Genomic DNA, 14,960 nt, shown 5'->3' with positions numbered 1-14,960 from the left:
TGCCTTTAATTTCGTGTGTGGACAATTGCTACAAGTTGGTGCCATTTAAATATGACGAGGATCAGAGTGGGTTCTGGAGACAAAATATGTAACTCCTCAACCGATGGGTATAATTGAGTTTTGTTTGAAGATATTTGGTGTAGGTTCTAATGAAATTACAAAACCAGTTTATCATTGACTATTTAAGGGTCTGATAATGTGGCTCGGAGTCAAAATATGTAACTCCTCAACCGATGGGAATAATTGAGTTATGTTTGAAGATAATTGGTGTAGGTTCTAATGATATTACAAAGCCAGTTCATCATTGACTATTTAAGGGTCTGATAATGTGGCTCGGAGACAAAAAATGTAACTACTCCTCAACCGATGGGAATAATTAAGTTGTGTTTGAAGATATTTGGTGTAGGTTCTAATGAAATTGCAAAGCCAGTTCTTCATTGACTATTTAAGGGTCTGATAATGTGGCTCGGAGTCAAAATATGTAGCTCCTCAACCGATGGGAATAATTGAGTTGTGTTTGAAGATATTTGGTGTAGGTTCTAATGAAATTGCAAAGCCAGTTCATCATTGACTATTTAGTTAGGTTAGGTTGGAACATATAAGACAATATAAAACTAAGCGAGCAGGGCGCAGCAGCGCCCTGCGAGCGGGTGGTTCCAATCAATGTAAACTCAGACCTTACCTTCATTGATCACGTTTATACAATTTTATATTGTATTAATATAAATGTTAGTATGTCATCACTAAAAAGGGTGAAAAAAAATTTTTAATAAAAAAATACAACCGACTTCTATGTCACTACAAAGTAAAAAATAATTGAAATAAATGATGGTTTAGTACATGTTTCTGAAGACATAGAAGTCGGTTGTATTTTTTTGTTAAAATTTTTTTTATAGTTATACAAGCGACAACTCCCAACAGAAAAAATATACTAGAAGGTTTCTATTTTATTTATGAGACTTTATTTTTGTGCGAATCATTTACTCACTTTGTATTTTTTTGTATAAATGTCAGTTGGAATTATCGCTTTGAACAGTTAAACAGTGGAGAATTAACAGTGGGAACAGTGACTGTGACAGTGGGATTGAGTGAACAAGGATGTTCACTGGATACTGATTGAACGAACAATGAATGTTCTCTGGGTAATGATTGAGCGAACAATGAATGTTCGCTGGATAATGATTGAGCGGACAATGATGTACGCTGGATAATGATTGAGTGAGCAATGATGCTCGCTGGACTGTAAGGGTGCGTTGCATCGAAAGCCAGGTTAAAGTTTGCGTTAAAGTTAAATATTACAGTAACTTTGACGGTAGCGATGGAATGTAAGAATTCTATGTTGCACCAATTAATTTGTCATTAACGTCATTTGTGTCGCTGTCACCGCAATTTTTAGTCGAAAATGACAGTCCCTATCTGTCAATTTCGAGTTGACAAATACAGTAACTTTAACCGATCGAAATCGAGCGGTTAAAGTTAAGTATTAGTTATGACGTAATTTCAACCTCAACTAAAATGGTGCAATGAATTATTTTTTAACCATTGATTTGACGATTGGTTAGGCTTCTGTAAATGTTAAAGTTACATGATGCAACCCACCCTAAGAAATGTAATGTTAACACTACTATTACTCTAGGGAACTAGGATCACTGTTGTTCTAGGGATTCAATACATTCCGGATTAGATGAATGAAACTGGTGAACTATGATTGTTCACCGGACTAAAGAGGCTAGTAGACTATGTTTGTCCATTGGCTTAAAATGACTTATTTACTATTTTTGGTATTATTACCTACTTACACACGCAATGGCTATATTTATATGAATTTGGATATTTTTACTAAAGTTTTCTTTTTATTTAATACTTTTTCAAATGAGTTATAGAGATTTACTATTGAACTATGATTGTTCACCAAACTTAAGACGCTAGTAGACTATGTTTGTCCATTGGCTTAAAATGACTTATTTACTAGTTTTGGTATTATTACCTACTTACACACGAAATGGCTATATTTATATGAATTTGGATATTTTTACTAAAGTTTTCTTTTAATTTAATACCTTCTCAAATGAGTTAGAGATTTACTATAGATTTGTAGAAAAGCATTTATAAATGTTTCTTAATGAGAATTTGAACGGACAATGTCCCAAGTATAATGCCTATGTTTCAGAGGAATAATTATGTTCAATAATGAATTGTGTACTCCACCACTAAGTGTACCATTAAAGGTGCCAGTCCAAGCCGTGTGGTAAAGATTTGAAAGCCAAGAAGAAGAACATAGTCTTGAGTTCCATCTCATACTCTGATGATGAAGTTTCGCTTGAGAAGATATGTAAGCTTACGAACAAATTTTCTACCAAGAAAACAAAATTAGGTAATAAAAGTTAAGGTTCCTGAGTTTACTCCAAAAATATGTAGAATAACAACAATTTTAATAATGTTATCTTGGAATATGATCCATTGGGTGGGACACAAGCTACTTAACACTGGCTGAAAAAGAGAATTTTAAAATTTGTGCAATATTAGTGGCAAATTATTTTGATTGAATTAAGTATATACAAGATGTTTCCGCGACTGTTTGAGTGGATTTGTAATAAAATGTCAATTAAGTATACCTACAACACAAAGTATAATGCTTATAAGCATAACGGTAAATTGAAAGTAACTATCCTGACATATCATGCAATGTTACGAAGACCTATTCTTCGTAATTCGGACGTTAAATTGTAAAAACTTTTGTGTTAAAAAAATAGACCAATTTAAATGGAAGTAAGACTAAATGTTAAATAGAGATACTTAAATTATTGGTTAAACCAAGCTTTATGCTATTTCAAATACCGACAGGCAAAAATTCTAAAAAAGTTGTAAATTGATATTATATATATATTGATATTACTTATTCTCAGATCTCTTATTACTAATTAATTCTCATGCAAAAATATTTGTTGTATAGATATGTGAAATTCATATTCTTGTCATATTTATTTTATTTTTATTTATTCATTTATTTCAGACAACAAGGTCCATATTACATATACCTTACAGACTAACATACATACTAATATATACTTATAACTAAATCACGTATTTGCGGCGACGTGAGACGCCTGAGTCCTGAGACGTGAGACGTGAGTCTGGTGACTTCCAGGGGTCCTCTCCGTCCACGGAACTTCCGGAACACAACTCCCTTCGGCCACAGCTCCTCCTTCAGGAAGGTCGACAATTGCTCAGTTGGGACGCGTACAACAAATGAACTAAAGTTCACCGCGTTACGCGCCTCCAATTTTTCGACCACCAATCGGAACTTGGTTTTTACCGCCAAATACTCCACTATGTCAGACGGCTTCGTGCTGTAGTGGAGCCGTAAGACATACACGTGCGACACAGGAACGGCAGGACGCAGGAGATGGTTAGATCCCGTCGGTGCTGTGCCACATTGGTTACGAGGCTTTTTCTTCTTACGCACCACCTTAATAAAGCCATCCTTGTCCGCCGCATGGTTGGACACCGCACTGCGAGGGGGTTCGTTGCGGGGGTTCCCACTTTCCCTCTCTGGCCTCGTTGTCTTCCGCTTCCCGGGTAGCTGGCGGGAGGCAGCTGCAGCGTAGTCACGTTGAGGCGTGGACATGACGACGCACGGCGACACCTCGGCGGGGTGAGGTGCGGGGCGGGTGACGCACGTGTCACCACATGCGGGCGCAGCGGTCGGTGTCGTGTCAAGTTTCACCGACTCGAAACTTGCTGACGAGGTGTTACATGCCCCACGACGCGTGTTGACGTTATTAACCTCTGGCGACCTACTTACTGCTAGCGAATTGCGTAATGTAGCAACTTCAGCCCGTAGGTCGCTGATGGTGTCTTGCGAGGCTTCTAACTTCAGCACTACTTCTGCCAGGCTTGTATTTAATGTTGTGATGTCCTTCAACAGCCTGGTTACATCCACATGGTCGAACGTGACGGGCGGCAGCTTGTGGATGTTCTTCACCACGAATGCTGGTATGTCATCAGGATCAGTCACCTTAAGAAGAATGACGATGTCCTGGATTCCTTTCTCTCCCTTCTCGTCTTTCCTGCGGGAAGGCATACGGTCGCTCATCCCGAGCGACTCAAACAGCAGGATCTTGGCACTGCCGATCTCCTCACGTGTGAAGTTGGTCTTGCATATCTGGATAATGCTGACCTCATCCATGGTGTCGATGGCGTGCTGTAGAAATGCCAACACCTCATTGGCTATGAGTTGTTCAGATCTCATAGCCATTTTAGCCGTGCAGCGGCGATCGCCGCGCAAACCTCGAATATAAAATAGAATATATTCGTAAGCGCTGTGTTTGCGTAATGTAGCAACTTCAGCCCGTAGGTCGCTGATGGTGTCTTGCGAGGTTTCTAACTTCAGCACTACTTCTGCCAGGCTTGTCTTTTATGTTGTGATGTCCTTCAACAGCCTGGTTACATCCACATGGTCGAACGTGACGGGCGGCAGCTTGTGGATGTTCTTCACCACGAATGCTGGTATGTCATCAGGATCAGTCACCTTAAGAAGAATGACGATGTCCTGGATTCCTTTCTCTCCCTTCTCGTCTTTCCTGCGGGAAGGCATACGGTCGCTCATCCCGAGCGACTCAAACAGCAGGATCTTGGCACTGCCGATCTCCTCACGTGTGAAGTTGGTCTTGCATATCTGGATAATGCTGACCTCATCCATGGTGTCGATGGCGTGCTGTAGAAACGCCAACACCTCATTGGCTATGAGTTGTTCAGATCTCATAGCCATTTTAGCCGTGCAGCGGCGATCGCCGCGCAAACCGCGAATATAAAATAGAGTATATTCGTAAGCGCTGTGTTTGCATCCGTCACCGAGCGCATACGACACCCGAATGATTCATCAGTGACATGAGTCATAACTTTAGATGGTATCCCTAACCAATCGGGAATGGAGCACAGGTATTAAATAGCTCGGAAGTCAAATATTTACTGAACCTTCTATCTTCACAATAGCTTCACAATACCTTTGATGTGAGAATGGCTATAAAAAAGGGGTCCACACATGAAGAAGTGTTTGATGGTATATAAACTAAATCTATATGACTATTTTATACACATTCTTGAACACTGAAGTAGATTTTGGTACTAACTTACCAGACTTAACTGGACTTAGTTAAAATGCATGACAGTGGCCCGTTGCTAGGGGTTTGGATTTGGGGTCAATCATCTGTGTTATCTCGCTTTAAATCACATGTCTATGAGAAAACACGAGAATGGGTCTTGAGATCCAGACTGCATTGGTAACCGACTGACTTGACAGAATTGCCTTTTCTTTATGTAGTTAGAGATTAAATAAATTCCTTCAATTTCGAATTTGCAATTATAGATTACAATGTTGCAGCCAAATGTTTAGGCAGTTACACCTCTACTATTCATTGATTCAGCTCTATTGTAAAATGTCATTAAATTCGAATAATTTAAGATTCCTCTGCAGTTAAAACCTCGCTTGAATTTGGTTGCGCAATTGAAGTAGAAGTTGTATATTGATGTGAGTTATTATTAAATTTATGAAGGTTATAACCCAATTAATTATACCAACCCTATTGAGTGTGACATCATGAGTGTGAAATGGCCATAGAAGTGACTGATGACTTGCATTTGATAAAGTTCCTATGCTTATAGAGGATAATATATTAATGTATTTTTATGGGTTTATAATTAATATATATTTTATTGGTTCTAATTAATTGTGAAATTATTCAATGTACATTAATTTGGGTGTTTTATCTGTCAAGAGTACTGTGACATTTATAATTTTTATATTTTTATTTATTATGAAATCTCTTTGCAAGTTGTCCAGTATATACAAAATTATAATAATTACATAATGTAATACTGATGAAATCCACCCATTTTTGGAGCAGACGGTTGTTTTAGCTTATTAATGACATAAGTGCAAACCACTTTTAATAACTTCGGAAAATATCAAATTAAATGAAATCGAAATTGTTTCTGAATAAGTAATTGTAAACATTTTTCATACATATTCGCTGCTTACAAACATTTGTCTTAATTATAACATCTAATTTTAATTAAATTCGAATGTAATTTAATAAAATGTAAATAAGCCAATTTAAAACTTAAAATTGCCCTGAACTTAAACTTCGTTAAAAAAAAAAGACTGAATTATAGCAGCGCTTATATATTGAATACGTTTTTAAGTTTATAAAATACCCTAAAATGTTCATGCAGGATTGAATAATATGGTATATGGTTGATTCTCGAAAAAAGTCGAAATTGGCTTATCGAGTTAGAAATTTTTTTTTTTGCTCATTTTCAATTTTTTTTTTGCTCACTTCTTACTTTATGTCTTGTTTGATAAAAAGATCATAGTGGTCCCCAACTTTTTTGAGTTTGAATTAAGTATAAAAATAAAAAAACAAAATTGAAAATGAGGGAATGATTTAAAATATGTTTCAACTATAATTAAAATACTCTAAATGTACTAATTTTTGTTTTTTATTGCAAAACTATAATAATTTAACAATTAAAACCTAAACCTCAACCTCATAAAAAAACTATGAGGGAATGATGATGAGGGAATGACGAAATGAAGCAAAACTGTCTCATGCTCATAAACATAACCTCACTTTCCTATAAACTGTGTACAGTACTTTAATACTACCAGAAACATATACAAATATGATATGATTATCAAAAAAATTGCAGTGGAGCTTGGTAGGCCTTTAAATTCTCTCCAGGTGGGTACCCGAAAGGGAGAATCCCACCCCTCTGCTACGGCGGAGGGCAGCCCCACGTACTCTGGAGGGGGCGACAACTGCCTCGTAGGTCGGCAATCCGCCGACCTTCGTAAACACGACCAAGGCTCATCGATACCGGACACTGATTTGCAAAGCGAGATGGAGAAATTGCCCGCTGTGCCAGCGGCGAGGAGGAAGACGCGGCAGGTTAAGGGTAAGGCAGTAGCCCCGCCCACAACAGCTGTCTCATCAGAAACGGACGAGTTGTCGGACTGTTCCTTTATGTCAGGAGTGTCGGAACAGTCCGAGGCCAAGTCGATATGCGCCCGCAAGAGAGCGCTACCGGCGAATAACAGCGGAAGCGAGTGGCCCAAAAGGAAGACCGTGAAGCCACAGTCAGGCAGAGATGAGGAAGGTTTCCTGGAGCCCCCATTACCAGTGGATAAGTCTAAAGCAAAGACTTCTCTCCCGAGCGCCGAAGAACTATGCCGGGAGATGAATGAGCAGCCCACTGGTGACCTAGGTTCTCGTATAATCGAGAACCTAGAGATAATAGAGAAGGTTGCGGACAAGTCACGCAACTTGAAGGGGGACATGGTGCGCACCATACGCTTGGCCGTGCGCCATGTGCAGGCAGCAGCGACAGAGGTGGTGCAGCGGGCGACCACTGCACACCTGGAAAAGGAGAATGCGACATCGCGTTCCCAGCTTGCTAGCCTGCACGGGAAGGTGGAGGCTCTCACGGCGGAACTGAATGAGTTACGCCGTGATAAAGCCCCGATTAGAACGGAGCCGCCCCGCGCAGAACCGAGGAAGACCGGAAACGGGGAGAACGCCTTAATGGATCGCATTGGTTCTATTATAGACAAGAAACTGCAGAGCGATCCGGCCTCCCCTAGAGCAAAAGTCGCGGGCGAGGCAAGAATGTCCCGCAGCGGCCTCTTGCAGCCAATGCTGCACCGGCGGCTCAGGTAACCAAGAAGGGGCGAGCCGGTAGGACGAAGGCTACCAAGCAGAGGCTTCCGCGAGTGCCGAAGTCGGCGGCAGTCACCGTAACGGTGCCCGAGGGGTCTCACGTCACCTACGCTGATGTTATGAGGACCGCGAAGGGACGGATTAATTTGACCGATCTTGGCATCACTGAGGTGCGTCAGAAGAAATCCCTTGCTGATCGAAGTGAATGGCGAGGACAGTGCCGCAAAGGCCGACGCACTCGCAGAGAAGCTGCAAGCAGTCGTGGCTGAGATGAGCGTTAAGGTGGCGAGACCCTCTAAACAAGGGGAGGCCAGGGTGATGGATCGCTGCGGCCTGCGGGTGCGCCGTCACCGACGTTAAAGTCGGGGAGATTCGGCGGAAACCTTCGGCTTTGGGGACAGTATGGGTGCGCTGTCCCCTCACAGCCATCCGCAAGCTGGCCGCTGCGAAGCGACTACTTGTCGGGTGGGTGTCCGCCAGAGTGGAGATACTGCCGGCTAGGTCACTCCAATGCTTCCGTTGCCTAGAGATGGGGCATGCTCGGCACCAATGTACCAGCACCAGAGATAGGAGCGCACTGTGCTACGTATGTGGCGAGCCTGGTCATAGGGCGCGCCAATGCGGAGCGCAGGTACCGAAATGCGCTCTATGCGCGGACCTCGGTCGTCCATCTGACCACCGCCGGGTAGCAAGAGGTGCACTCCTCCGAAAAGGAGAAAAAGAGGCAACGGAGGTGACGAGACAGTGGCCAAAGCTGCTAGCTCGGCACGGACAGATGGGCCTGCGCATACCAGCGCTTCGTCCCATTGTCCGCCAGCGGAAGCGATGGACTCCTAATGGATAGTTCTCCGTCACTTTGCAATGCCTCGTGGACTGTTCAGTTTCTTTGGCAGTGGTGGCGGAGCCCTATAGAGTTCCAGAGCATCCGCGGTGGGTAGGAGACGATGCGCAGTCCGTCGCCGTGTACTGGGCGGGTGGTGTGGGAGATCCCCCGTTCTCTAGACTCCACTCCGAGCGGGGCATAGTCGCAGTGGAGTGGGGTCCCTTGGCGGTACTGGGATGCTATGTATCCCCGAACTGCACTTTGGCGGCATTCGAGACGTTCCATGACCGTGTGGCAATCTGTGTTCGGTCCTGTCTTCCTCGACCGGTACTCGTGATGGGCGATTTTAACGCCCATTCGAGGGTTTGGGGAAACAGACGAGACAGTGTCAAGGGAAGGGCAACGTTCGAATGGGCAGCCGGGCTTGACCTACGTCTGCTGAATCGTGGCTCGGTCAGCACGTGTGTGCGTTGGCAGGGAGAGTCGGTCGTAGACCTCTCTTGGGCGACTCTTTCTGCCGAGCGCTTGGTCACGGGCTGGAGAGTGGCCGAAGACCTACTCACGTTGTCTGACCATCGCCACATATTGGTGGACGTGGTGTTACAGCTTCCGGCAGCGGACGTCCGCCGTGCAGACGACCAGCCGCGTCGTTGGGCATTGAAGCGGCTCAACCGAGATCTGCTCGTAGCTGCGGCCCATGTCGCAGTCTGGTCTAGTGCCGCTGAGGGGGTTGACCGGCTCGATCCCGAACGGGAAGCGATCCGACTCAGGGATGACATGGCGACCATCTGCGATATCGCGATGCCGCGTGTCAGACCTGGTTGGAGACGTCCTGTGTACTGGTGGACGGAGCGCATCGCACGGTTGCGTGCAGCCTGCCTGCGCGCCAGACGTCAGTACACTCGGGCTCGACGACGCCGGTCGGCCAGCGCCGCGGAAAGGGAGGAGAAGTACGTGGAGTACCGGGCCGCAACAACGTTGCTTTAGGGCGCAATCGCCGAAAGCAAGGCCCGGAACTGGAGCACGCTCGTGGAGGGGCTTGACCCAGACCCATGGGGACGCCCGTACAGGATGGTGCTCGGTAAGTTACGTCCATGGGTGCCGCCTCTCACGGAAACTCTGGACCCGCATTTCGTGGATATAGTGGTGGACAGCCTGTTTCCAGGAACCACTGACGAAACGGGTCCTCCCGCCGCGTCGCTGGATCTCCCTGGTTGGTCGGATGACCTGGCGGTCACTGATTGTGAGCTCGACGGAGCCATAAAGCGCATGGCGAGGCGAAACACTGCTCCGGGGCCGGATGGTATCCCAGGCCAGGCTTGGATCTTGGCGCTGACAGTGCTGGGGGGGAGGCTGCAAAACCTGCTCACCACCTGCTTCCGCTATGGACGATTTCCGTCGGTGTGGAGGCAGGCGAGGCTGGTGCTGTTGCACAAGTGGGGCAAGCCTCGAGACTCCCCATCAGCGTACAGACCCATCTGTTTGTTGGATGAGGCGGGCAAGCTATTCGAGAGGATCATTTCTTCTCAAATTAGCCAGCACTTAGCGTGTCATGGCCCGGACCTCTCCGACAATCAGTTCGGCTTCCGGCAGCGGCGTTCAACGGTGAACGCCATCCTCAGAGTCCGAATGCTCTCAGAGCAGGCCATATCCCAGGGTAGAGTAGTCTTGGCAGTAAGCCTTGACATTGTCAATGCTTTTAACTCTCTGCCCTGGAGAGCGATCATGGAGGGCCTGTCTGTTCACCAAGTGCCTTCCTATATACAGAAAGTGTTGAAGGCCTACTTGTCGGACAGGTGTATCCGCTTCCCAGGTCGCTATGGGAGCGTTCGCGGGAGGAACGTCATGCGCGGGGTGCCGCAAGGTTCGGTACTGGGCCCACTATTGTGGAATATCGCATATGACGCGGTGCTGAGAACGGTGCTCCCATCAGGAGTGAGCATCGTCTGCTACGCCGATGACACCCTTGTTCTCACTGAAGGGGTGTGTTTTACGAGAACGGTACGGCTAGCAGAGCTCGGGGTGGCACGCGTCGTAGCGAAGATTCGTGAGTTGGGCCTACAGACAGCGCCCCAGAAAACCGAGGCGATATGGTTCCACGGCCGCAGGCCGAGAGTCGAGCCAGCTGAGACCTCAGTGCGTGTCGGTGAAGCGGACGTCCGGATAGGCAGGTTCATGAAGTACCTTGGCCTAACACTGGACAGCCGCTGGTGCTTCGACGAGCACTTCGACCGTCTCGTCCCTCGAATTCATAAGGTAGCGGGTGCTATGCACAGACTGCTGCCAAATCTCGGGGGACCAAGGGAAGAAGTCCGCCGCCTCTACGCGGGTGTGATACGCTCGATTGCGCTCTACGGTGCGCCGGTGTGGTCGGACAAGTTGTCCGCCAGCCGGCGCCGTGCGCGCAAGCTGAATTCCGCGCAACGTACGATCGCAATCAGAGTCGCCCGTGGGTATCGTACCATATCGTATGAGGCGGCGACAGTCCTCGGGCGGTTTCCGCCCCTGGACATTCTGGCGGATATGGACGCACGGGTCTTCCATAAGATCCGCGTCGTCCGTCAGGGGACTGAACCCTTCAACGAAGAGACGATCGGAGCACTTCGGAGGAGAGCCAGATGGCACGCTCTGAGGTACTGGCGCGAACGGCTCCAGGAGCCGCGGAACATACGCCAAAGGGTGGTTGACGCTATCTTACCGAACTTTCGGGCCTGGCTGAAGAGCAGGGGTAGAGTGACATACCGGCTTACTCTGATACTCACCGGACATGGCTGTTTCGGTGAGTATCTGAATAGGATACAAAGAGAGGAGACGGCCCAGTGCCATCACTGTGGGCACGACGAGGACTCCGCACAGCACACGCTGCAGTACTGCCCAGCGTGGGAGTCGCAGCGGCGGATCCTTGTCGAAAAAGTGGGACAGGATCTGTCTCCGTCAGCCATCGTTGGGGCAATGGTTCAGCGCAGCGAAGCCTGGAACGGCATGATCGCCTTCTGCGACGTGGTCATGTCTGCGAAGGAAGACGCCGAACGAGCTAGGGAGCGCGCTGAACCCGCTCGGAGGAGAAGTCGCCGGGGCCGTAGATAAGGGCCCCCGGCGCGGTGTCCCTGTAGTTCCGGGACCAGAATAGGACTACGGTATCCCCTGCCTGTCGTAAGAGGCGACTAAAAGGGGCTTCAGGGGTTGCGGGCGGCAAGAGTGGGAGCTCAAACCGCCCGGCCAGAAACCCCGGGAAGGACGGCGGTATGTGTGGTCGCATACCGTCGTATACAACAGACGGTGCAGCGAGCGGCATGCTCACCTGGACGGAACCCGACGGGGCAACGCGCTAAGAGAACTCCGGTTGCGTTCCTCTGGAGATCCCGGAGTCCTTTACACAGCGCCGAGGACGGCCACCGGGGGGGTTTTAGTGCGGTAAGAATCCCACATAACTCTGTGTCGCTCCCACGGCACCGGGTACCTTTCGAAGGTTTCCCCCTCGAAAACAAAAAAAAAAAAGGCCTTTAAATTCTGCTCCAATCACACTGTTTCAAAACGGTGAGGGAATGATCGTTTTTTAACCGACAAATTTCGAATTATATTTTAAAATAATTCCAATCGCATTTTTTAAATTATATACTCACGTAGGCACTCTCAATACTATCCTATATGAATAAAAAATAAGACAACAAACAATAAGTAACGGATTTGACGACCTAAGTTTATTATTCTCTTTGAATTTAGCATTTGGGACATTCTTACCCTTTTTTAGGGTATATATCTTTTTTGTTTATCATTTAATAAATAAATACATCTATTGCAGTAGTTTCATGAAAAAAAAACTATTTGTAATTGACGATCCTGGTCTCTAAAAATCATTGAGGACATGAATTTCGACTTTTTTCGAGAATCAGCCATATATTATTATAATTGGTAATTGATGCTCTTCCGTAAACGCTGAACTATTAAAATGAAAAGGGGAACACGTAGGCATTAACGTGGATTGTAATCTTTTTAGATTTTATTTTAAACAACATGTAGCACATTTATATGTGACTAGCTGACCCGGCAAGCGTTGTGTTGTCATTTAGATAGGAAAATGTTAAGGTTGAGCGGCCCTTATCACTTAGGGGTATGATTTCTATGATTCTTTTTTATGGAATAGTTAATACTGTTTACTTTTTTTTAATTAGGAATGACTGAGTGTTATACACGTAGGAGTAGACAAATATATTCGGAAATCTTCAAACTGCTAAGCTATCGGGAGTTACACGTGTTATTGTGAGTCAACAATAAAAGATATAAACATTTGCTGTGGTGGGATATTTTTTTTATATAATTTTAAGGAGAACATTTCCGTCATACATGATTTCTGTGTAGCTTGAACCATTAAGGTTGCACACGCGATGGAAGCTTAAAAAATGGAGTAACTTCTCCCGTTTTCCCAACATTTCCTTTCAGTGCTCTGCTCCTATTGATTGTAGCGTGTATGAAAAATAATTGTACCAAGTTTCGTTAAAATTCGTCGAGTAGTTTTTGTTTCTATAACGGTTATACAGACAGACAGACAGATAAAAATTTTATGGATTGCATTTTTGGCATCAGTATCGATCCCTTATCACCCCTGATAGTTATTTTGGAAATATATTTCATGTACAGAATTGACCTCTCTACAGAGTTATTGTAAGTATAGAAGATAGATAGAATAGATGTGAAAAGTGAAGAAAAGATTACTAATTTTTTTTAATGTGGTTTACTCAAATATCTTTAATTCAAATTAATAAAATGCAATATGTATATTGCTTGCATATTGTTGGCTCTAAGACAAGTTCTGTTAGTGGGGTTTCCTCAAAACATAATTCGTGAGGCAAGAAAACTGATATTATGTCATTAACTGCTGTTTCAACAAGTAAATTTAATAGTTTTCTTTTTAAACATGTATAAAAAAAACGTATTTTATAATAAATACTTATGTAGTCCTAGGAATTTAATTCTTATTGTGTCATCAATAATATTGTCATTATAATTAACATGTCTATTTCTCTTGGTGTTGAAGTTAATGATTTTAACTTTATTTATATTCATTGTCAGAATATTTGTTTTAAATCTTCATTGGTAATTAGATATTTGCCATAATCACTACCCTTCTACAATTCAATTGATGGTATTGTGAACTTTTTGTTTTATACATATTTCAAACATCCAATAACCATTTTACCATAACCGTTGAGGACTAGAAATTTATTATAAGGAAATATGAAATACTAATTTAAATATATTTTTCATCTTTTAGAACTATGGGAATAATGTAACTGATTTGTAATTATTATTGTTTTTTTTAATAACGCTGTATAGTCGCTTTCTTTAATTCGTTTGTAAATATATTTTATTGCTTTCGATGCTCTGTTAATCACTTTAATGACAATGCAGTCATAGCCCGAGATATTTTTATTTCTCAAATATTAATAATTAATTTAATACCTCTTAAATGAATAAGAACAAATAATATTTGTTACATAAAGAATACATTATTTATAATAATACATACATTTGTTTGATGATAGATTTAAATAGTTTAGCTTATACTTTTGAAATAATGTCATGTTATGGTATTGTATGTTACATGTTGTTTGTATATGTTAAGTTTTTAGGAATAACCCGCGTAGGTCGTGATTCTGTTGTAATAAGGGATTAAAATGGTATTGAATTTTTAATGTTAATTAATTGATTACTTTGAGTTTTTCGAATTTTTTTTTTCTCTTCATAATTGTAGTATGAATTAAGGAAGCTTAAGTTAATTAATTACATGCATTATTTTTGTATCTATGCAGCACCTTTATACGGTAGTCTGTTAATTATGATGGATAATGTACTAATTATTGTTTTTTTTGTTTGTTGTTACTGTTGTTGGTTTAATGTTATAAACTTATAATTTTAAATACTATCCTTGCTTCATTAGTTAATGTCATGATTTGTAGGGAATGAAATACTGTGTTGTAACGAAGTTGTCATTTATTTGTAATTGTAATGTGTTTGAAAGTTTTATTGTGTGATGTAAATCTATATAATACTAATGGGGATTATTGTGTGTGCCGGGAGGCGACACACTGTCGGATGGCCGAATATCATGATTTCCGAATTTAATAATTATTTTTAAAATAAAACGACTTAATATTTTAAACTGTGACAGCAGAAGAGATTTAGTCAAGGAGAGAATTGTACAAAGAGTAAAGTCATAGAGCATAGACGGTCTGCGGCACAGACTAAATTACAAGTTAACACTGGCAGATTATAGATAATAAATAACTTATTATTTTGATACAAAACTAACACCCCCACTTATCAAAATAAGTTTATAAAGTAATAACTATCTTATTTTGAACAAGGATGAAACAACTCTATTAAACTATAAGACTCTTTCTATACCTAACATTTTCATA

The 14,960-nt window shown here is 43.3% G+C and overlaps 1 protein-coding gene across 1 annotated transcript; it reads right to left on the bottom strand.

Annotated features, from left to right (window-relative positions):
- Positions 1-2,601: 2,601 nt before the first annotated feature.
- On the bottom strand, positions 2,602-4,258 carry LOC140757066 (uncharacterized). The gene is made up of 2 exons (XM_073092605.1): positions 3,274-4,258; positions 2,602-2,615 (listed from the first exon to the last, which is right to left on the bottom strand). Exons 1-2 carry the CDS (start codon positions 4,256-4,258, stop codon positions 2,602-2,604), a joined length of 999 nt encoding a protein of 332 aa, XP_072948706.1.
- Between the last annotated feature and the right edge of the window lie 10,702 nt (positions 4,259-14,960).

This window comes from Epargyreus clarus, unplaced genomic scaffold, assembly GCF_041222505.1.
Source record: "Epargyreus clarus isolate Ecla_fem2 unplaced genomic scaffold, WU_Ecla_fem_2.2 ptg000039l, whole genome shotgun sequence".
Lineage (NCBI taxonomy): Eukaryota > Metazoa > Arthropoda > Insecta > Lepidoptera > Hesperiidae > Epargyreus > Epargyreus clarus.
Note: the sequence above shows the minus strand (reverse complement) of the source record. Positions and strands in the feature narration are given on the sequence as shown.

Bases quoted from the DNA above. Each gene is read 5' to 3' on its own strand.
- LOC140757066 (XM_073092605.1), bottom strand. From the start codon at position 4,258: ATGGCTATGAGATCTGAACAACTCATAGCCAATGAGGTGTTGGCATTT.